The sequence below is a fragment of the Asparagus officinalis genome, unplaced genomic scaffold, assembly GCF_001876935.1.
Source record: "Asparagus officinalis unplaced genomic scaffold, Aspof.V1 AsparagusV1_Un679, whole genome shotgun sequence".
NCBI classification, from domain to species: Eukaryota; Viridiplantae; Streptophyta; class Magnoliopsida; order Asparagales; family Asparagaceae; genus Asparagus; species Asparagus officinalis.
Window position 1 is genome coordinate 76,454 of NW_017972939.1, and position 22,828 is coordinate 99,281.

Here is a 22,828-nt window from a genome sequence, read left to right on the forward strand (position 1 = left end):
CTCATCCTATGAGTCATGCAATGAATCATCAAAAATTAATGATTAATCAAGTGAGTCATGCAATGAATCATCTTATGAATCATTACATTTCAAAACCATGTGCTAATAAACCATGTGCTCAAACCATACCACTAAGTGACTCATCTCATGACTCATTATACATGGTATGTGTATTTCATAAATGAGAATACCAAATTATTATCACTAATACAGTATTTCATAAATACGGTATATAGTATTATTCCAATCTTTAACTAATTAGTCACTATATGACCAAATAAATCAAGAGTTGACCAAAAGTCAACTGTTGACCAAAAAGTCAACTAGTTGACTAAAAGTTAACTTTATGGGAAAAATACTGGAATTCATTTCCTAAGCACATAGCATTCCGATTTTACCGATATACATAACCGTTTATGTGTATCCGGAAGAAATCATATATGCGTATCAATCATACGCATCACTCCATAAATTGTGTTTCATAGGATTCAAGTACGCGCTTGGTGTGACTCTAGGGCCCAACTTAAAAAACTCGGTAGTGGATCATATCCATAAGTACAACAGAGGTGCTAGCTACACATGAAGACCACCCGGGTATAAGTTGTGATAAAGGTCTGCAAGATGCTTATCCAATTTTATCAGGACCACTCAATGATAATACCGTACAGTCCGGTCTCTTCGTCAAACCATGTCAAACTATTGAGCCTAGGGTATGGCAAACTGTCAAACCCTAATAGCTTGATTAGTGTTTATTGATATTAAACTCATAACCTATAAGATCAAACTGACACTCAGTTTATCTTATTCACCTTGGCCAAGGATTTCCAGGCTATAGTTATATCAAACAATCTTATGACATCAACCCCTATACTGGGAGAGACGAATCCCTTCTTGGCATCTCAATATCTACTTATGTCTCGGGATGTACCCAACAAGAACCGTTATGCACAATTCAATAAGAACTGTGGTTAGGTAAAAGTCTAAATACATCTTTACTGACATATAAGATATTGCACTCATGCCTCAGGTCAAGAGACTACTATGTACTATATCACTTGAGAACTTCTATTTGACAGTTAAGTATATTACCAACTAGATGTTCTCGGCGAGTCGTTCAGTCAACTCATTCACTAATGAGTCACCTGTATACTGTATCTTGATGTCTCACATCAATGATCTAAGAGATTGATCATCTCCTTCAAAAGGAGAAATAAAGCATACACTAGTCTAAACCAAAGTGATGATGTCCTATCTCAACACTTCATCAACTAGGAACATTTTAGAATATACGTTACCGACTAATCAGATCTCTTCATTACGATCACTATCCGAAATGTCTGATAGTCTAGTATTTATTCTAAGGACATTATCTGTATATTTAGAACATCAGATAAATCTGACCAAAATAGCATACTATCATTTTGAACAAGGATGTTATATACATATAGGTCCTGTTACAATATACAATAATTGCCTGCAGGGCACCTATATCTAACAAACTCTCACTTGTACTAAGGCCAATTATAGTATCTAATACCCAATAGCTCAACAAGTTTCTCAAATTGTGAACGAGCAATTGCCTTTGTGAATGGATCTGCTATATTATCTTTTGTGTCTACTCTTTCAATCTTGATCTCCCGGCGATCAACTATCTCCCTGATCAAGTGATACTTCCTCAGAATGTGTCTGGACTTATGGTGAGATCGGGGTTCCTTTGTTAGAGCTATTGCAGCATTATTATCACAGTATAAAGGTACTGGATCTTTAATGGTGGGAACAACTTCCAGCTCTAAAAGGAACTTCCTCATCCAGACAGCTTCTTTAGCTGCATCATTAGTTGCAATGTATTCAGCTTCCATAGTCGAGTCTGCTACTGTATCCTGCTTGGAACTTTTCTGCATTGTTGACTATGATTTCCTCAGAAGGTCTAGGATTGTATTTGGAGTTGCTGGGAGTGGTGACATTGTTGACTATGATTTCCTCAGAAGGTCTAGGATTGTATTTGGAGTTGCTGGGAGTGGTGAACAAAGCAATATACACGATGCAGTGAAACATCTATTACCCCTTGGAAGATGATAAAAAACCGATAAGATGATTCCATTTTTCTATTTCTTTTCTTGTTTCCTTTCATTTCTTTTTGTGATACAGCAAAGCTTCATTTTGCAGTAGGCTATGAGGTTCACTATATGGTAAGAGATGATCCTTTACGGTGTCCCAGAGAGGGAGAAACACAGAGTTGTTTAACTGTTAAGTTATAGAGTTGAACAATCACTGATCACTGGGTTGTAATGTTTGTACGATCATAGTCTTGGGGCTGTCCCTGCTTTTGATCATTCCCAAGCCATCAACATAGCGATCTCTAAGATCAAGAGCACTAGCAAAATCCACTAGCTTCTTTGGTTGTTCATGTTATTTCCTTGGTGAAACCACCCACTTGTTTATGTTACACCAGTAATGTTTGCTAAAAGTAATACATCACCTAGGCTCAATAATACTTTCTGTCACCCTATTGATGGAGTGATCAGTACTGGAATGAGTATTTGATGAAACATTTGATGCTGATGTCCTCTGTCTAATAAATGTTGGGGGTTGTGTGGGCTGGGGAATAACCGTTTCCTCAGCTCGAAGCATATGAACCACCAAAGACATGGTCGGTCTTCCATCTGAATTTTCTTGGACACACAACAAGCCAATATTTATTAATTTCATTGCCTCATTTGTTGGATATGAGCCTTCTAACAATGAATCCATCAGCTCCACCGCATTGTGCTCGTTCCACAGCTGCCATGCCTGTCAAGTGCAGTTCGGAGTCATTTGAATTTGTGATTCTGATGTATAGTTCTCATTCCACAAGTTACCATGCCTTTTCCCTTGCACTTCAATATCTTAACTTGAATGCTAGTTATTGTCATTCTTGCAAATTTTAATATACGCTAAGTTTTATTTTGTATGGAAATGGACTGGACATCAGTTAGAATGCTGATGAATAAAACGTTTTCCTATGAAATTTGTTAAAAGTTTCTGCATAAAGCATCCAGTTCTTCTTGTTTGAGAGAATGGATCTTGGAACATCAGGTTTAGGTGATTTAAAGCATATAAAGAACTCACATATCTAAGAAGGGTCTGCCCATGTCTTTCAAAATGTGTGCGGCCATTCTTTTCACCACTTATGATCTCTAGTAGCAGAACTCCAAAACTATACACATCTGACTTCTCAGAGTACAGACCATCCATTGCGTACTCAGGTGCCATGTATCCGCTGTTTTGCATCAAAGTAAGGGTTTTGTTAGACAAAAGTGGTATGATCTTACCTTATTAGAGTATTTGATTCACTCACTAAGTTCCAACAATTCTGTTAGTATTAACTTCAGTTTCGTCCACTTCATAAATCTTTGCCATGCCAAAATCTGATATCTTTGGGTTCATCTCATTATCCAACAACACATTGCTAGCTTTAAGATCTCTGTGAATGACTTTGAGCCTCGAGTCCTCATGGAGGTAGAGAATACCCCTTGCAATTCCTGAAATTATCTGTATTCTTCTGTTCCAATCCAGCTGAGCACGCCTATTTGGATCTGAGATCGTAGGAGTATTCTTGTATTAGTGAGAGAACAGTGGTTAAACAAAAAGCTGTGAATGTTTTTATTGTCAATGAAATATGTAAGAATGTATAAATGAGACCACTAACCGCAAAGAAAGGCATCCAGGCTTCCATTGGGAAGAAATTCGTAAACTATTAGTTTTTCATCTCTCTCAATGCAGCAAGCCAAAAGTCTAACAAGGTTTCTGTGCTGAAGTTTTGCAATTAGTTTCACTTCATTCTTGAATTCAGCAGCACCTTGTTTGGAATTTTTTGAGAGCCTCTTAACTGCGATTTCTTTTCTGCCATGTATGCCCTACGTATGTTTGCATGTTGATTAAGAAACAAAGATTTAGGGACCAGCATAAGTTAGATTAATATCTGATACCTTGTAAACAGGGCCAAAGCCACCTTCCCCAAGTTTATTGTTGTCGGAAAAGTTACTCGTGGCTGCTTGTATAGTAACCAAATCCATCAGATGCAAATCTGTGTCCGGTGAATTTGAAATATCACTGAAAGGAGATCTTCCTCTATCTGGAAGGAAGAACTTAAGATAGTTTAGCAAATCAGAAGTGCATTATTTCTTGGAGATGCAAACAGTGGGATAGCTATGTACCTTTTTTCCTTCTCAGCCTTCGCCATAGGTAGTATAGAAGAGGGCCCAAAAGAACTGCTCCAAGAATAGGTGCAACAATGGAGGCAATCTTAGCGCTTGACATGTTGTTCTTTGTCATCTCTGTTCAAAGAGGAAGACAATTAAAATTCTCAAAACTTTAGTTGAGGTTGCTCATGTATTGCTCAAATTTCATCTAGGTCCCTTGTATTTTGAAAGTCTTCATTTAGGGTCCCTACACTCTAGTTTTTTTTAAACTAACTTCAGTTAAATCTTGCTGACGTATCAGTGACATGGCTGGACAAACTTATAACTTCATTAATGTCCTCCGTGTCAGTGACATGTCATCATTATCTAATAGAAGTTTGTAAAAGAGACCTAGGGTTATGACAGAGGTAACACTAGGAACCCTCACTTATGACTCATAAATATAAAAGACCTAGATGATATCTGACCAATGCATAAGGGACCTCTGCTAAATTTTTGCCTTAAAAATTCAGTATTAAAAAATCATAAGATGTGGGAAATCTAGTTTCAATCAAAGTTCTCCAGGTTGTACTTTTTTTTAATCACCTAAGTTTTTGGTGATCAAGTGATGTTTCAATTATCCGCGGCGAAATGAGTCCTTCAGACATTATCCAGCTATGCATGATGACAAGCTTTTACAAGCTATTCCTCTGGGAATGTATTCATGAAATAGTCACTGATCATTTATCAATGTTATTATTTCTTCTCCGTGTTGCTATATTTGGGTGTTACTTTCTAACTAAAGATTTCCAACACATCCCTTGATTAGTTATTTATCCACCTACCGATGCAGTGTGTAATGCAATTGGATAGCCCACCTCATTAATTTTACATATACAAAATCTGAAAGTTCTATAAATATATATCACACATTTTGAAAGTTTCTGTAAGTGATATTTCAATTATATAACTGAAAGCACTCAGGGATTCATGAGTTCAGGTAGCTCAATGGTCACTCTGTTCCATTCAATATGCTACATGCCTTAAAGCGTTTATAACTAAAAAGTCATGTGGTTGGAAGCTTCTAGTTCATAGATAATGAGATTTTTCTAGTTAGATTGTAGACGTAAAAGAACTTGGTTGGAAGCAATTAAGAAGGATATGATAACAATTAACACAGTAGATGACCCAAAAATAAAACTGAATGGAAGAGTAGCATTCATGTAGCTGCCAACAAAAATTTAGGGTAAAAACTTTGTTGTTGTTGTGGTTGTTTTCTAGTAGATTGTCGACGAAAGAAGGCTCCATATTCCACCTTATGGTGTGTTGGATGATAGGTCTTCAAATTTTATTATTTACTATGAATTAATTGCTAACAGACCCCTATAGTATCACCCAACTGCAAATAGACCCCTTGTATGTCTATTTGTTGCGAATAGACCTCTTATAGTTCTACTTGTTGTGAATAGACCTCTATAATATTTGGGCCAAGTGCGAGCACACCCCCTTAGTGAATTTTTTATCTTTTTTAAGTCAAAAAAATGAGAAATTAGATGCCTATCCTTAACAATAGAACTATAGGGGTCTATCCACCTCCTTAAACATTTTTCACTATTTAAGAGTAAAAAAAATTCACTCGAGGGGTCTATTTGCAACAAGTATAACTACAGGGGTTCTATTAACAACAAATAGAACTACATGGGAGCTTTTTGCGATTGAGTGGTACTACAGTTGTCGATTCACAACTAACCCTTGTTTCTATGGGGACCTTAAAACATGCAGGTTATAATGGATCTAGGTGTATAAATTTTATTTATTGTGTAAATGTCATTTTGGTAGCTGAGCACAGCTAAACTAGTTATGTTGTAAAAAGCTGTTCCTTGAGTGTCGCACTTGTAACTTTTAAAGGATTAATATTCCCCTTATCCGTTCTTTATTTTATTTTGTAAAAGTTCCAAATAAGAGACAATTTACTTCGTGTCTACCTTGGTCAATTTTTTATGATCTTAACAAGCGGGCTACTATTAAATATATCAGGTTTGACCAACAGAAAATATGTAAACCTTCTTCGCCCTGTGGAGAAGCTGCTGGCGGAGACTGAAGAGTTGATATTGCCGAAATGCTGAAGAAGGGAAAAACCTCGTACCTCAGCGTGCAGCTTCCTGATACATATCGCCACCCGTTAGTTTGGTTGCACTGAGCACTAACTTGGCTCAACCCGGTTTCTAAGCAGTTCTTGCAGCCTTCACTATTAAGATCTCTTGTGCACTGCAACAAAACATAGCTCGACAATTGACTAGTAACTGACTCTTCTCCACCGGCAACCATCAGTGGATTATTCGAGGCTTGCTCCACGAGGCCCCTAGCAAACTTGATCGTGTCATCACTGGCAGCTTGACTGCCCAGCCAAATCCACCACCCCGAAGAAGTTGCTGTTGGAATATCTCATGAGGCATTTCTCGTACCATTTGATCCCTTGTGTGTTATTCGGGCAGTCTCCTATTATGGTGCGCCTAGCATTGGCGAGACATGTATTGCAATCGTTACTAGGTGGGGTGAGGTCCCCCCGGCAGAGGGCTAGGCCGTAGAACTGGTCTGGGTTCTCTCCAACAGTGGTATTATAGAAACCGCTCGTCTGAGCTTTGGTTGTCAGATTTTGCAGAAGATTGTTGAGATTTGATTCGACTATTGCAAGACTATTTGATGGGAAAATCGAGTCTGAACAGCTATGCTCAGTGATCACTGTGGGAGTTCCATTCAAGTTTTTAAGGAAAGGTGTGGACTCGTACCTCACCCAGCAGCTAGTCGCCAAGTACCGCCACCCCCTCCATTGCGTGCAGCAATTCTTGATATCAGCCAATATCGTTGTCAGGCACTCTTTGCAGCCATCGATGCTAAGGTCATCACTGCACTGAGCGAGCGCATAAATACTGTCGTCGTTCACCAACGCCTTCGAGGCAAACATTAGCGGTTTGTTGAGCGGTGCGGTCTTCACGAGGTCAGCCACAACTGCAAACGGCTCTTGAGAGCTCGTCTTTTGGCTGGGATTGCTCATGCTAAATCCAGCTGTGTCGGGGATGCCGAAGAAGTTGAAGTCGGAGTAACGGAGTTCGCAGCTATCATACCAGATGACGGCCTGACGTGATGTTGAACAGCTGTTGGTGGTGATTGCAGTGGCAGCAGCCCTGACACATGTCTGGCAGTCTGAGCTGGCAAGGTCGCCTTGACACATGAAAAGACCGTATACAAGGTCCGAACTGTTTTTGGTTGTAACGTTGAAGGTGGCGGAGTTGGATGACGACGACTTGGCGGTGAGGGAGGAGAGGACGGCAGCGAGGCTCGTGGCGAAGGGGCTGTTTTGGGTGTAGGATAGGCCCGTACAGTTTGCCTTTCTGGGTTGGAGGATGGGGTTGTCAGCGGCTGAATGGAGGAAGAGGAGATGGAAGATTAGGAGGGAGGTTAGACCTAATCTTGGATTATTAAACCATAAAAGATTCTGGAGTACCATTTTTCTTAATGGTTGTTTTGAGGTTTGAGGGATTCTTAGAGACGTAGGGACGAGTGTTCTTTTTTTATAGAGAGGTTTGAACGGTCGAAAGAGATGGTCTCCGTAGTGGGGTAAAGCCGTACATGCGGCGATGTTTCATTAGTGGAAGTTAAAATTGGTGAGAAGACAAGTCTCATTTTCTGTTAGGAGTATAATAATCTATTTTTTGGAAAAAATTTATGTTGCGGACAAATCAATTTCACTACAAAACTGTTATTACAAATTCTCCAAGATGAAGCTAATATCAATCACACCAGAGCACGAAAAATATCAAGAACACACGAACATAAAGATATACGTGGTTCGACTTGTAGCCTACGTCCACGGGCGAAGGAGTAGAAAAACTTTACTAATTGTGAGGAATACAAAGTGGAATCTCTCAATCACCCAATCCTAAATCACATCCTAAAATCCTAATACAACTCTCAACTAAATGAACAAAAGAGAACAATATCAAATAGGCTTCACAAAAAAACTCTCTTTTTGATTGGTGCTATGAAAATTGATGAATCTAATTGGCTTGAAAGATTGTTCTTATATAGCCTTGAAGATCCAAGCTCCTTGATGTCTAAGGAATAAGAGTTTTAATAGGAATAGAAGTCCACATGTCCTAAAACCTAACAAGAGTCTAAGTAGAAATAAACCTCTAACATGATTGATTGTGCAAAGTCTAATGTAAGTAGAACTCTTGATCAAAACAAACCAAGCTAAAAAAGGAACTGCCAAAGCAATATGGATTTGAGTATTTGAGGCAACCTATAACAAATCTCCACCTTGACTCAAATGCGTAGAAGATTTCTCATTCCAAAATAAGCTAACTTACTACACATTCTCCAATAGCCCTGCAGGGCATCTAAATGCGGCAGGTATCGATCAAGTTCAAGCCCGACTTGAACTTGCTAATAGAAAGAGGCCTCCTCAACAAATCGACTGAATTGTCCGCACGACGACCGTAAATATTAGCGAAGTCATCACCTGAAGTAGCTCTTAAATAGTTGAAGGGCACAAAATTGTCAACCGATAATGCATAAGCTACCGAATCTTCATATCTTCGCGATGGTCGGATATCTCATCTAGACCGATATCTAGCAATAGTGTATTCTCGTTCTTCTTGTAGCTGCTGAGGTGCTTCATCTATATGAACGGAATCTGGCTGCTGAACTCTCGTAGTCTTATCCTGCTAAAGAGCCGAATCATGAATTTCTAACTCCACCTTATGTGCTGCAGTGCGCGCCTTATCACCAACTAAAACCGATGATCGTTTCTCGTGGAATATAGTAAATTCATCAAAAAGTAACATCACAGCTAATAATAATCTTAGGAGACTTTGGATCAGGACACCACAGCCTAAAACACTTAACACCTGATGCATAACTTAGGAATATGCACTTCTTCGCTCGCGACTCAAGTTTCCCTTGACTAACATGCGCATATGCAGGGCAACCAAATATTCTAAGAATAGAATAATCCGTAGGCTTACCGAACCAAACCACCTTTGGAGTTTTACAACTAATAGCAGTAGATGGTGACCAATTCACTAAGTAACAAGTTGTATTCACTGCTTTCATCCAGTATTCCTTGCCTAATTAAACCTGCATTGAACATCATACAACGAGCTTTCTCTAATAGGGTTCTATTCATACGTTCTGCCACTCCATTCTGTTGCGGTGTGCGAGAGACTGCACGATGTCTACGATTTCCTACTTCTTGCAAAACATTAAATTCTTCTCCACAAAACTCAAGGTCATTATCAGTTCTAAGCCTCTTAATTAACCTCCCATTCTGCTTCTCAATCAAAAACTTTCACTGCTTGAAAGTTACAAACAACTCATCTTTATGTCTCAAAAAGTAGATCCAAACCATCATGGAGTAGTCATCAATGAAGGTTAACAAATATCTAGAACTATCACCATTCGAGGCAACTTGAGAAGGTCCCCAAAGATCTGAATGGATATAATCCAAAGTACCTTTAATCTAATGCACTATCATACTGAAGCTGACTCTTTTTTCTTCTCAAATTTGCAATACTCGCAAAATCCCAATTTTTCTGTACTCTGTCCACATAAAAGACTCTTCTTACTCAACTCGGTCAATTCGTACTCACTCATATGATCAAGTCTCATACGCCATAATCTGGTAGTATCAACTCCTGACATCGACGATGCAATTGTAGCCGAGCCGGTAACGGTAGAACCCTGCAAAACATACAAGTTGCGATCTTCTTTCCTTTCATAACCACAATAGAGTCTTTTATAACCCTAAGAACTCCACCTTCACCTGAAAAATTACACTCAATGCTATCAAGAGTGCCGAAAGAGATGAAATTTTTCCTTAAACCTGAAACATGTCTAACATCTGTCAAAGTCCTGATGACTGCATCATGTATCTTAATCTGAATTGTGCCTTTCCCAATAAGCTTGTATGAGGCATTGTTCCCCATAAGAACAACTCCACCATTAATAGCTTCATACGTGGTGAACCAGTACCTATTAGGACACATATGATAGGAACAACCTGACTCCAAAATTCAATCATCCATGCCCCTGTTTATATCATCTATAGCCAACAAAATCACATCTTCAGCAATATCAACTTCAGCGGAGTCCTCCTTTAATTTTCCTTCATACTCTTCTTGTTTATTTTTGTTCTTCAATCTGTAACAATCGATCTTGATGTGCCCTTTCTTCTTAAAATATCTGCAGGTCAAATTATTGTGCTTCGACTTATACATGTTACCTTCAAAGCCCCTTTCTTCCAATCTTTCTCGAACAAACAAGCCCTCAGCTTTATCACCACTTTCACTTGTGGCTAACTCTTTGTCGATCTACTCCTTATTCAATAAGTTCTCTTTGACATCCTTGACACCAATAGAATCTCAACCATAAATCATAGTACCCTAAAGTGCTTGTAGGAAGGTGGCAAAGAACACAATAACAATAGGGTTTGATCTTCATCATCAATCTTAACATCAATCTTACTCAAATCTGTAATCATAGAATTAAATTCACTAATATGAGATTTGATGTGTATTCCTTCCGACATCCGAAGTGTGTACAAACGTTGCTTCAAGAGGAGGCGATTAGTGAGCGACTTCATCAAATACAAATCCTCCAATTTAGACCATAAATCAGCGATTGCCTTCTCTGTGAGAACTTCTTGCAAAACTTTGTTTGTCAAACATAATTGGATCTCTGTGAGAGCTCTATCATCCAACTCGTTCCAATCTTCCTCCGTTATAGTAGCAGGTTTCTTCGACTTGCCGAACAAAGCCTTCTTCAATCCACTCTGTGTCAACACAGCGATCATCCTAACTTGCCAAATGCTGAAACTGATATCACCGTCAAACTTCTCCATATCCCACTTCGTAGTAGCTGTCATAATCTTCTCGTCCGATCAATAGCTGAGGGGTATGATACCAATTTGTTATGACAAATTCCCCAAGATAAGCTAATATCAATCACACGAGAGCACGAAAAATATCAAGAGCACACCAGCACAAAGATGTACGATGTTCGACTTGTAGCCTACGTCCACAAGCGAATGAGGAGAAAAACTTTACTAATTGTGAGGAATACAAAGTAGAATCTCTCAATCACTCAATCCTAAATCACACTCGAAAAGCCTAATACAACTCTCAACTAAAAGTACAAAAGAGAAGAATATCAAATAGGCTTTACAAAATAACTCTCTCTTCTTGATTGGTGCTCTGAAGATTGATGTATCTAATTGGCTTGAAAAACTGTTCTTATATAGCCTTGAAGATCCCGGCTCCTTGCTGTCTAAGGAAGAAGAGTTCTAATAGGAATAGAAGTTCACATGTCCTAAAACAAAACAAGAGTCCAAGTAGGAATAAACCTCTAATATGATTGGTTGTGCAAAGCCTAATGTAACTAGAACTCTTGATCAAAACAAACCAAGCTAAAAAGAAACTCCCAAAACAATATGGATTTGAGTATTTAAGACAACCTATAACAAAAAATATAGTCTTATTATTATTATTTTGTTATGGAAAATAATCAATTTCTTATTTTTTTTAATGATTGAAAGGGAAATGATTTTCGTTGTGGGTTGAAGTGGCAGATGCTGTAATGGTCCTTTGGATTGGGATCCTCTACTAATGAGGACCCTTCCTAAGATCTCCTCGTGAGATCTTGGCTTTTGATTTATCAATCAAAGGTCATGATTTCCTCATGAGAAAAAGTAGGGAGGAGGAAGAGAATGAGATCTTGACCTTTGATTGATAAATCAAAGGCCAAGATCTCCTCATTAGGAGATCTTAGGAGGATCCTCATTAGTAGAGGATCCCAATCCTGGTCGGTTCCCTAGAGAAAGTTAAAATTGGTGAGAAGACAAGTCTTTATTTTCTGTTAGGAGTATAATAATCTATTGTTTGGAAAAAATTATACTGCGAGAAAATCAATTTCACTACAAAACTTGTAGTCTTTTATATACTAGGTTTTATACACGTGAAATACGCGTGGTTAAATATCATGATTAAGTATTTTTGGCTTATTTTCTAACTAAAATTTGTTCCTCAGTTCAACTTTAATAGTTTATGCTCACTTTTGTCTCTAAACTTTAATATTGCGATTAGTTATTTTTATTGATGTTTGTTTAAATAGGCTACACCCAATTTAAATTTTCATGTTAATATTAGAATTGATAGAAAACAAATAAAATTTGAGCTAATTTAAATTTTTATATTATTTTGACTGATAGGAAACCAAGTGTTACTTAAACAAGTATAGGGTTGCAAAAGTGAAAATATATTTAAACAGTGTTATACAAGGAAGGTAAATATTTAAAACCAATAAGGCAAAATAATTTCTTAAAAGTATGCTAAAACGATACAAAGGAGAATATATATAAAGTTTGTTCCTAATCATTAATAGACTTCAGAAAAAATTATAAATTAAAGATTAATGCTAACTCTAGTATACTTTCATATGATAAAAGCATCTGCACAAGCATATAAAAGTACTAAAAAAACTCATGAAACTCCATTCTAAAGATTTCTAAATTCACTCAAAATAATTAAACTAATTTATAAAATATTCACAAAATATTACCTTTTATGACTTCTATTTTATTTTTTTACTGAGCTAATATTAATCCTTCCTCACCTTTATATTTTTCCCGGACAATTCTAGAGTAGTATCTTCATCATCTACTCGATTATGACATCAGGCTAGAGTTGTACTTTTTGTGTTGTTATCGTTCCTGGGCTCGTTAATCTTTTTTAAATTTTTATTTCGTAACCGAATATTTTTAATCAATTCTTATTGCTTTTGTTTACGAGTAACAACTTAGACTGTCTTTAGATACTGAAAAGGGATAGTAATATATATATATATATATATATATATACTAATAGAGAGAGAGAGAGAAGATGAGGATGAGAGGAAATATGTGAGAGATAACTGTGGTACCTAAAGTTTCTTCATGAACTTGGTAGTGGAGCTGGTTCAAATATCCGCCACCCTAGGCACTCACGTCCTCCGAAGAGAGAGCCTCCAACCTAGCTTGTAAAAAATAGGTCTCGCATAATTTCCGAGACGGTGATGTAGGGGGTGATTTGCCACCTCACTACCAAGTTCAATGAAAGAACTGGTACCAAGTTACCCCCATATTCATATCATATATATAGACCTACCATAGTTACTATATTATATCTACGTACTACTACGCTAGAACACTATAGTACGTATAGCGCGTATACCCATATATATTATATACCTATATAGTCGATTATATATAGTAATCTATTAAATATATATACTAATTATACATAGCACTATATGATCATGTATCAAACTTGTGTCAACCTTAAGAGGGATAGCAAAAGTTGTCCACCAAGACTTTTTTAGCCCCCACTCATCATGCGATGGATCCTTGCATGATAGTGAAATGTTTTTATAATAATAATGCCTATGAACGTTTGGTGGAGCATCAACTTAAAGTTGAAGCATAAGTTTCGATATATAGATAATATCTAGTACTATATAAAAATAATATACGTAACTATAGAACAACTTTGGGTAGCCAAGTTCTTACATTGAAATTGGTAGCTGAGGGTGGCCAAACATCACCCCCCTACATCACATAAAAACGAGCCTCTTTTTAAAAGTAGGTGAATAGTGATGGAGGGCTCTCCTCTTCAAGGTGTGGATGTAGGGTGGGGATTTGCCACCTCCACTAAACCAATCGTTCAAAGGAAAAACTTGTGTACCAAGTATTCCTTCATATTTCTCATATAGTATACGGTAAACTATAATACTGATATAGTATATAGTAGTATTATAAGTATACTACTATAACTACTCTTACAACTCTATATTATAATATTAATATAAGGATATATCTACTATTAATAATCTAGATAATATATACAGATAATATTAAATACCATACACTCATAAATCTAACAATTACACTTTTCTTTGCCAAGTTTTAAAATTTCAGCCCTTTTTGGTGGTTTGGAACTTTGAGGGTGTGAGTTGTAATTTTTAAAACTTTGGGAGCATTTTTAATAAATTACTTTTAAGTTTGATAGTTGTAACTTCTATGTTTTATGTGTTGGTGGTAATTTCTAAATATCACGATATTTCTTACAACTCTGAAATTTTAAGGCTGTTTTTTTACAATTGTTAAAACTATAGATTAATTTTTAAAAATTCAAATTTTATCAGTCTACCCAATAGTTTTTATATTTGATGTGTCTCGGTTATAAATTTTAAAATTTTAGAGTTTTTTTTATAATTTTTAAATTTTGAAAGAGTTTTTTCTATAACTTTTGTAACTTTGAGGTTAATTTAGGTAAATTTTAAATTTTTAGGTGCATGAGGGTAATCTCTTGAATTCATCTTTCGTTGTTTGCAAATTTTAAAACTTTTATAATTTTATGGTTGGTTTTTATAATTTGAACTTTTAAGAGAGTTTCTATAATTTTTGGGACATTGAGGTTGTTAATTGAAAATTTTAAATTCTTCGGAGGCGGCTATTAATTTTTTTACTTTCATGTTTGTTGTTTTAAGTTTTAAAATGTCAGAAATTTTTAGGTGCATTATGGTAATCCCTTGAATTCATCTATGTTGTTTGTAAGTCTTGAAATTTTTAGAATTTTAGGTGTTTGTTTGTAATTTAAACTTTTGAGGGTGTTTCTGTAATTTTTGAGATAATGAGATGTTACCCACAAATTTTAAATTCTTAGCTGTTAATTTCTTGATTTCATGTTTGTTGCTCTAAGGTTTTAGTCGTCGAGATAGTTTTTATAATTTTAAACTTTTTAGGGTATTTTGTGTAATTTTAAAACTTTTTATGTTTTTTTGCAATACTTTATGTATTATAGTACGTTAGTTACGTATAAATTTTTTATCTTTACAAACTAATACCATAAAAAAAGATGTTTTATATATTTAAGTTTTTAGTCGTCGGGATAGTTTTTATAATTTTGAACTTTTCAGGGTATTTTGTGTAATTTTAAAAAAAATTATGTTTTTTTGCAATACTTTATGTATTATAGTACGTTAGTTACTTATAAATTTTTTCCTTACAAACTAATACCATAAAAAGATGTTTTATATCTTTTATTAATATTTTTTTTAAAATTGTTAAGCTGTAGATAGTTCACATAGGATTAGGATATGATATAATTATGATTAAGATAGATTAAAATATAAATAAAATATTTAAAATAGTGAAGGGTAATATTGACCATAGAAAGATTTTCTCAAACTCGTGCTTTTAAAGGGTATATATATATATATATATATATATATATATTAATGGGTATCTATATATATATATATATAGAGTTGAGATTCACATGCAATGCACGTGGTTGAATATTATGATTATTTAAATTGATAAAAATAGAATAAAAACAAAAAAGAAAACAAAGTTTTTTGTGGGATTGATTTTCAATTCAATAATCTCTCTCTCAAATAAAATATTATCATTGTTTTTTAACCTAGATTGTGGCCACGTGATCTACTATTTGTGAGTTATAAACACGTTGATCTAATACAACATCTTTGTTTATTAGTGTTTTGAAGTCTTCAAAAGATGGGTGATCATTCAATTCACAAAAGAATATTGCATATGAATTTACTTGCAATATGTCCATTAAAATTTTAGTTATGGTTGACTCATATTCACTTTAACTTTTGGTTGTGGTCTCACTCATATTTAGATCACCTAATGTTCTCATTCAGTTTTATAGCTCATTTTCCAAACCATAGAAATAAAACTAAAAAGTATGAGAAATTATCTTCTTGCAAAATTAGAGCATGGTGATTATAAAATATTTCGCCATGTGCTATAATTTTTTTTTCTCATTGATGTAAGGTTCCTATTAAATCTTGCCTCAAATGATGTGAATGAAAAATGCTATTATTAATCACTTGCTTAGGACAATTGTATTGTATATATGATATATAACTCAACTGGAATATCCACATCTGCTAAGTGGATTTTGTTGTTGTGAGAGCAAAATATTAGAGGCTCGTATTCAAACTTTTTAGCTCTATAAAAGACATAAGAATTTAGAGTGAATAGCTTATATATCATAAAGAACATACTGGTTCATAAAGAATTTTACCTAATATCGATATTATTAGTACGATATTACTATATAGTTTTAAATTAATTTTATTATATAAGATTATATGACCCTTTTTAATAAATTATAAAGTATATATATGAAAAGCTCGATACTTATGGCCAGTAGTTGGGCTCCACAAAATAGTTTAACTTTATATTATAGTTTGCTATTGGTAGTACTATTGACAATGCCATTATTTTTCATCTTTATCTTATTATTCACGCTTTTCTAATGTAAGTCCTTTTTTGCTAATCACTCAATTGGCTATATTTAGTTTTTATAATATCAGATGTTAGAATATTCTCTTCTATTTAAAAAGTATTGACATGGTTTTCTTAAAAAATATATCCATATAGTAGTAAAAGTATATATTTCAATTCAACTCAAACATTAGCTTGAAGCCATTTAGAGTGATGTCCTTTCTACGCGAGAATGATGATATAGTGATTACACAATCCAAAAGTCAAAGAAGAATTTTCTACAAAGGAAAAGTAATTTAATATGTCAAATTAACAACTAATTTATAAAATATACATGAGCAGTGTAGATAGCTATAGAGAGTAATGTATACATCTTCATGAAAATTTCATAGTGATTGACCAGCTACAATCATCATAATTTAAGCATGAATAATTATTATTTTAGTTACTAATTTGGTATGTGTAATTATGAAATAAATCTTAAGCAAAAAATAAAAATTGAGATTGTATTATCTTGTAGGTAAATAAATAAATGTTATTAGAGCTATTCTTTATATTAAATTTAAAAATGATAATTTAAATTATTAAGCGTCAAATATTAGTTCATGCGAGAAAGTAAACTAATCTATGGTCTATATACCTATAGAGTCAATCAATCAAAAATATTAAAATTATGATGATCAAAGTTAAAATTATATGGTGGGTTCACATTAAATATAATTTATAAAAAATAGTATATTAAAGTCAAAATTAGTTTAACCAGTATATAGATTATCTGAAAATTTTTGCATATATAAACTATACTGCCTAGGAATAGCAACGTGTGACCTAATAAATCTTGAGAATGACTTACTCTTTAATGTCATCGTTAATTGATGTATCTATGCATTACATTGAAAACACAATAAAATTTTAAAAACTATAAAAGAAGCACCCTCAAAAGTTCCAAAATTATAAAAAACACCCTAAAATTTTATAATTTATAAATACACAAAACTATTAAAGATTACATAGAAATCAAGGAATTACAAAAAATCACTAAAAATTTTCAAACTTTGGAGGGGTAATTTGCAATGTACTAAACTTTAACGGTATTTTTTTATAAATTTTAAATTTAATAGATTTTTAATTAGTTATGTTCTTTCCAAAAACGTTATGGATAATATTGACCATGTAATTTTTTTCCTAAACCTATACTTTTAAAGGGAGCAGATAGTTTTTATAAATTTTTAAATTTCTAGGGGTTGTTAGTAATTTTGTATATTCATTTTAGTGTCTATAAGTTAGAAATTCTCATGGTGTTTGTTTTGTAAATTATGAATTTTAGGGTTTTTTTATAACTTTTTAAACTTATTTACATTTTATACATATTGTAAATTGTTTATAGATTATTTATAATTCCTATGTTTTGAATTTACTAATGAGTTTATAGATTATTTATAATGCCTATGTTTAGGGATTTTTTATAACTTTTTGAGTGTTTATTTGTAATTTTTAAAACTTTAAGGGTGTTTTCTATTAATTATAAATTATATAGGGGATATTCGTAATTCCTATATTTTCAATGTATTGTTAGGTTAGAAATTATTAGGATTTTTGTAAATTTTATAATTTTGAGGGTTTTATTTTGTAATTTGTAAAAAATTTAGAGTGTTTATTACAAATTTAATAATTTTTCGGGGGTTGTTTGTGTTATTTGTAGGTTTTTAGTGTGTTTATAGGCTTAAAATTCTCAAGGCAGTTTTTACAAATTTTAAATTTTTAGGGGTGTTTTTGTAATTTTTAAAACTTACGAGATACTTTCTCCAAAGTTTAAAAAATTTTAGTTTCTAGCTAGCATATGTTTTTCAGATAAAATAAGTAAAAATTTATAATTTTTAAGATGTTTTAATAAAATTTTGAAATTGTAGGGGGTGTTGTTGCAATTTAAAAAATTTGGAGGATTTTTTATACAAAGTCCAAAAACTTTTAGATGTTGACTAACATATATTTTTTATATTTCTTTGAGAATTGAATTATATCAAACATATCTCTTTTATCTAATAATATGTTAAGTCTCATTATGAATATGATAAATTATGTAATTACCAATTCAAAGAAGATATGATAATTAGAATAGATTAGGATAATAATGTAATATTTTAAAAAATTAAGGATAATATTGACAATCGAAAGATTTTTCCGAACTCATACTTTTAAAGGGAGTATGATATATATATATATATATTATATTATATATATATATAGCAGAGAGAGATGAGAGAGCAGTAGATTAATGTCGTATCCTTGTCATAGCGAGGGGGATTTTCTCCTGACGCCTCTAAAATCACATGATCGATGCGCATGGGTGATCCGCTCGTTGCAACTTTATCGTACATATTCTAAAACCTAACACACCAAGTTTTGCGGGTTGAACCGTCGTCGTTTGACCATTCACTCCACCGTTCAATTTTAACGGTTTTGAATGATAGAAACTTTTCACAGCTTGCTTCGATGGAGTGGTCAAACGACGACGGATTCACCCCAAACTTGGGTAGCTGTTGGGGTTTTAGAATATGTAGATCACTGTCAACGGACGCGGTCAATCAGCACAATGGTCCGCTTCATCATGCTGATTTTTTTATAGCGGCGTCAAGGAGGCGAAATCCCCTCCTATGACAAGAATACCACTTAATTCATATATATATACTATATATAATATAATATATATATAATATATATATATATATTATATATATTATATAATATATCATATATATATTCATATATATACTTATATATATATATATGCGCGCCGCAACCGCGTGTGTATTCTTATGAAAACATCGCTATCCTATCATATCTCAAGTTGCCTTATTGGACAGGGTTGTGAAGATAATATGAGCTATTTTTAAGATGCCTAACGAAGACTATTCTCAAGATAATATGAGTTTTTTTTAATTATTTGAGTTATAATATGACCTATTCTAAGATGCCTACCGAAGACAATTCTCAAGATAATACGAGTTATCTCTAAGAAGCCTACCAAAGACTTTGGTAGGATTATATTATTTGGATAATTAATACTCTTGAGCGGTGTTGATTGTGTCCGGACCCTTTTAATACTGACGCGGTCTCATTTGTTGGTGATAGGGATGAACTTTGATGTAACCTCACGTCTAAATGATTGGAACGTTATGTGATTAATTAGTTGCAAATTGATATGCATTCCTTGAAGACTTGTTGCTTCTATGCATTGACCTTAATCTAATCTTTAAAGACACCTGTGCTACTAGACTAGATCAACGAGTTTGTTCTATAATCCTAGGAAACTTTTGGGTAGAGATCCTTCCGCTCTTGATTATAGAGCATCTCAAGAGCTCACCAATCAAATCATCTCATTCAATAGACTCAATAAAAAATATTAGTTATCTAAATAGTATAAAAATATTTTTAATTGTGAGACCTGTTAAGATAAGTCAATAATATTAGCTCATCTAACTAACTGTTGGTATTCTTCAAGTTGTAGAGAATCTAAACCTGAAACTTGTATATCTGTTTAGGATAATTAGGGCTGTCCAAAAAGACTGCGGCCTGGCCGGAACCCGACCCGGCTCCGGCCCGGATTTGGCTCGGACACCCCAGGCCAGATCCGGGCCCGGTCTAAGCCCGCTCATCCCGCCCCGCTCCGGACCCGGGCCCCGCCAACGGTCACCAGAGGTGACCGTTGCGGGCAAATACCGGGCTGGGCTCGGGTCGGCCCGGCCCGGCCCGCCCGGCACCAAGGGTCACCTGAGGTGACCGTTGGCCAAAAATAACCGGGTCGGCCCGGCCAAAACGATTTGAAATATGACCGTTTTGGCTGGGCTGAGCTCGCCCGGCCGGCTCGGCCCGGCCCGGCACCAAGCGGTCCCACCTGAGGTGAACGTTGGGCAAAAATAACCGGGCCGGCCCGGCCAAAACGATTTGAAATATGACCGTTTTGGCTGGCTGCTGCTCGCCCGGCCGCCCGACCCGGCCATAATGGCCAAAACTAACGTTTTGATCGTTTTCCCCGTAAAAACGGTCAAAAAACAGCTATTTTATGAGGGTTTTTTGGTCATTTGTCTAGGAGGCTGCCTCTATAAATAGAGGGGGGGGTTATTTCTTCTCCTCACACCAAAATTCATCTACTTCTCTCTAATACTCTGTTATACAATCTTATACTCTCTTATATTTTCTAATTCTTCCATCAAATGCCTTCTGGATCTGATTATGAAGAGCAAAACCTATCTCGTACCGATTTTGAAATGAGTCCTACAACAACTACTTCTCCTACCGGTGTTAATCCCGAATCTGGTGGCGACGAATCTACATGCACCAAGAGCTCCTAAAAGGCCGAGATCCGATGTGTGGAATTTTATTAAGAAGATAGACGTCACCAAGGATGAACATGGTAGGATCATTACCCAGAAGGCTAAATGTGCGTTGTGCGGCCAGACTTTCCAAGCTCATCATAAGAGCGGCACCAACCACATCAAACGCCATATAGAAAAACACAATAAAGGTCAGAATCCTCAAGGTGATATCCGAAAATCTATGATTTTCCCAATCCTCCTCTTATGGTAGTTCGGTAGTTGGAATTATGACGTTGCACAAGCCAGGAAATGCGTAATACGGTTTATCGTTCTTAAAAACTTCCTTTTAAATTAGTAGAAGATGATGAATTTGAAGATATGTTTAGAGATGGTTTTTATCCTACATTTACAAAATTTTCTCATCAAACCTATCAACGTGATATTTTAAAATATTATCAGGAGGAATAAGGAAAAGTAATTTTTTATTTTAAAAATTTAAACTTTAAATTTTATTTAACTTCTGATATTTGAACATCTAGAGCACAAACTAGTTATTTATGTAACACAACACACTGGATTGATGAAAATTAGCAAATGTTTAAAAGAGTCGTTTCTTTTATTGCAATTAAAGAGTCACATACTGGTATTAATATTGCAAATTTAATAATTGAAGAACTTATGTGTAAAACCCCAAAAAATTGAATATTTTGTGATAAATAATAATAAATATGTTATATATTTATAAATAACATATTATGATGCTTAAGTATGCTAGGAATTGATTTGAGACCAATTCAATGTATATATGTATATATATAAGAGCAAATGCACAAATCATGCTCGATGTATAAATCTGGAAATTTATGACTAGTGGAGAGATTTTATATTTTACACACTGATACATTGTTAATATGGAAAAACTAGGCCAAAGTTGTAGATATCTTTAGCAGCTTTCCAACAAATCTTTAATCACCTCATTCCGAGGTCGGATGCGAAAGTTACAACCAAAATACCGAAGAGTATGTTTCTAGTCAGACTGGGTTTTCCAGTTTCGGGTTTCGGGTTTTGGACTATAGTTTTTCGGGTTTGCTGTCATATATACACATGTTTAAACACGAAAAACACCTTTTTTTCTCCTGTGTTCCAAACCCTAGCAACCCCTTTTCCCCTCTCTCAAACTCTAGTTCTTTTCTTTGGCGATTTTGAGGGATTTTGGAGTATTTTTCAGCGGGTTTTGTGCAGTGCAGCGAAGGGGATTGATTCTCTTTCACGTGACAGGAGTTTTTCAGCATCTGAGGCGAGTAACATCTCGCCCAACTCTGCACCATTTTATTTTGCACGTTTTATTAAGTTTTATTCGGATTTTTCGAGCCTAAAACGTATTTTTAGTGTACAAAAGTAGATTTTTATAACTTATGAAGTGAGAATACATTATCATAATTTTCTAATTGATTACAATAGTAACCTTGACAAATTCCAGATTTGAAATTTATTAATCATGAATTAAATCACAAGTTTTTGCTTTTAAAATGTTTAAATATGTGTATATAAATGTTTAGGGTTTCGACGATATATTTACATGCTAATATTTTGTTTCATGTTGTTTCATATATGTTGATATCAGTAATATTATGCTTGGAAAATATTGATGTCACTTCTAGATTTATTTTGAAGCAGACAGAAACCTGTGAGGGGTTTCTACCTGTTTCGGTTGATCACCGGCATAGTTTGTGCATGTTTACTTTTGTTGTGTGCTTTAATGTGAACGAGGAGTCGCCTCGAATATTTGGCGTTAGAAATTATTGTTTATTATGTATCTTCATATGTGAGATGACTTGCGGACATGAGTTTAGATTTGCACACCGAGACATGTGTGAAATTAGTGTATATGCATCTTTTTCATATATCTCATTGATATTCTACATATTTCATTCAGTTCATGTGTTGGGCAATTATTATGTGCAGTCCATGTGTTGGACATTCATTATATTCAGTCCATGTGT

General features: G+C 34.6%; 2 protein-coding genes across 3 annotated transcripts; both read right to left on the bottom strand.

Annotated features, from left to right (window-relative positions):
- Window positions 1-2,305: 2,305 nt before the first annotated feature.
- LOC109828057 (cysteine-rich receptor-like protein kinase 10) lies at window positions 2,306-6,555 on the bottom strand. Of its 2 annotated transcripts, none has more exons than XM_020395095.1 (7): window positions 6,307-6,390; window positions 4,197-4,316; window positions 3,969-4,114; window positions 3,689-3,896; window positions 3,338-3,575; window positions 3,109-3,259; window positions 2,306-2,790 (listed from the first exon to the last, which is right to left on the bottom strand). In XM_020395095.1, the coding sequence occupies exons 2-7, from the start codon at window positions 4,312-4,314 to the stop codon at window positions 2,476-2,478; spliced, it is 1,176 nt and encodes a 391-aa protein (XP_020250684.1). In that variant the 5' UTR covers window positions 4,315-4,316; window positions 6,307-6,390; the 3' UTR covers window positions 2,306-2,475. The 2 variants fall into 2 exon arrangements, with proteins under 2 accessions (XP_020250684.1, XP_020250683.1); XM_020395094.1 differs by having other exon boundaries at window positions 2,307-2,790; window positions 6,224-6,555.
- LOC109828055 (cysteine-rich repeat secretory protein 38-like) lies at window positions 6,544-7,891 on the bottom strand. The gene has a single exon (XM_020395092.1). The coding sequence runs from the start codon at window positions 7,666-7,668 to the stop codon at window positions 6,544-6,546; it is 1,125 nt and encodes a 374-aa protein (XP_020250681.1). The 5' UTR covers window positions 7,669-7,891.
- Between the last annotated feature and the right edge of the window lie 14,937 nt (window positions 7,892-22,828).

Excerpts from the sequence above, each read along its gene's own strand:
- LOC109828057 (XM_020395094.1), bottom strand. The coding sequence starts at position 6,488 with ATGGTTGCCGGTGGAGAAGAGTCAGTTACTAGTCAATTGTCGAGCTAT. Across the intron at positions 3,260-3,337 it reads AACAGAATTGTTGGAACTTA|CGGATACATGGCACCTGAGT; the intron begins GTGAGTGAATCA and ends GATGCAAAACAG. Across the intron at positions 2,791-3,108 it reads GGCAGACCCTTCTTAGATAT|GCATGGCAGCTGTGGAACGA; the intron begins GTGAGTTCTTTA and ends TGCACTTGACAG.
- LOC109828055 (XM_020395092.1), bottom strand. The coding sequence starts at position 7,668 with ATGGTACTCCAGAATCTTTTATGGTTTAATAATCCAAGATTAGGTCTA.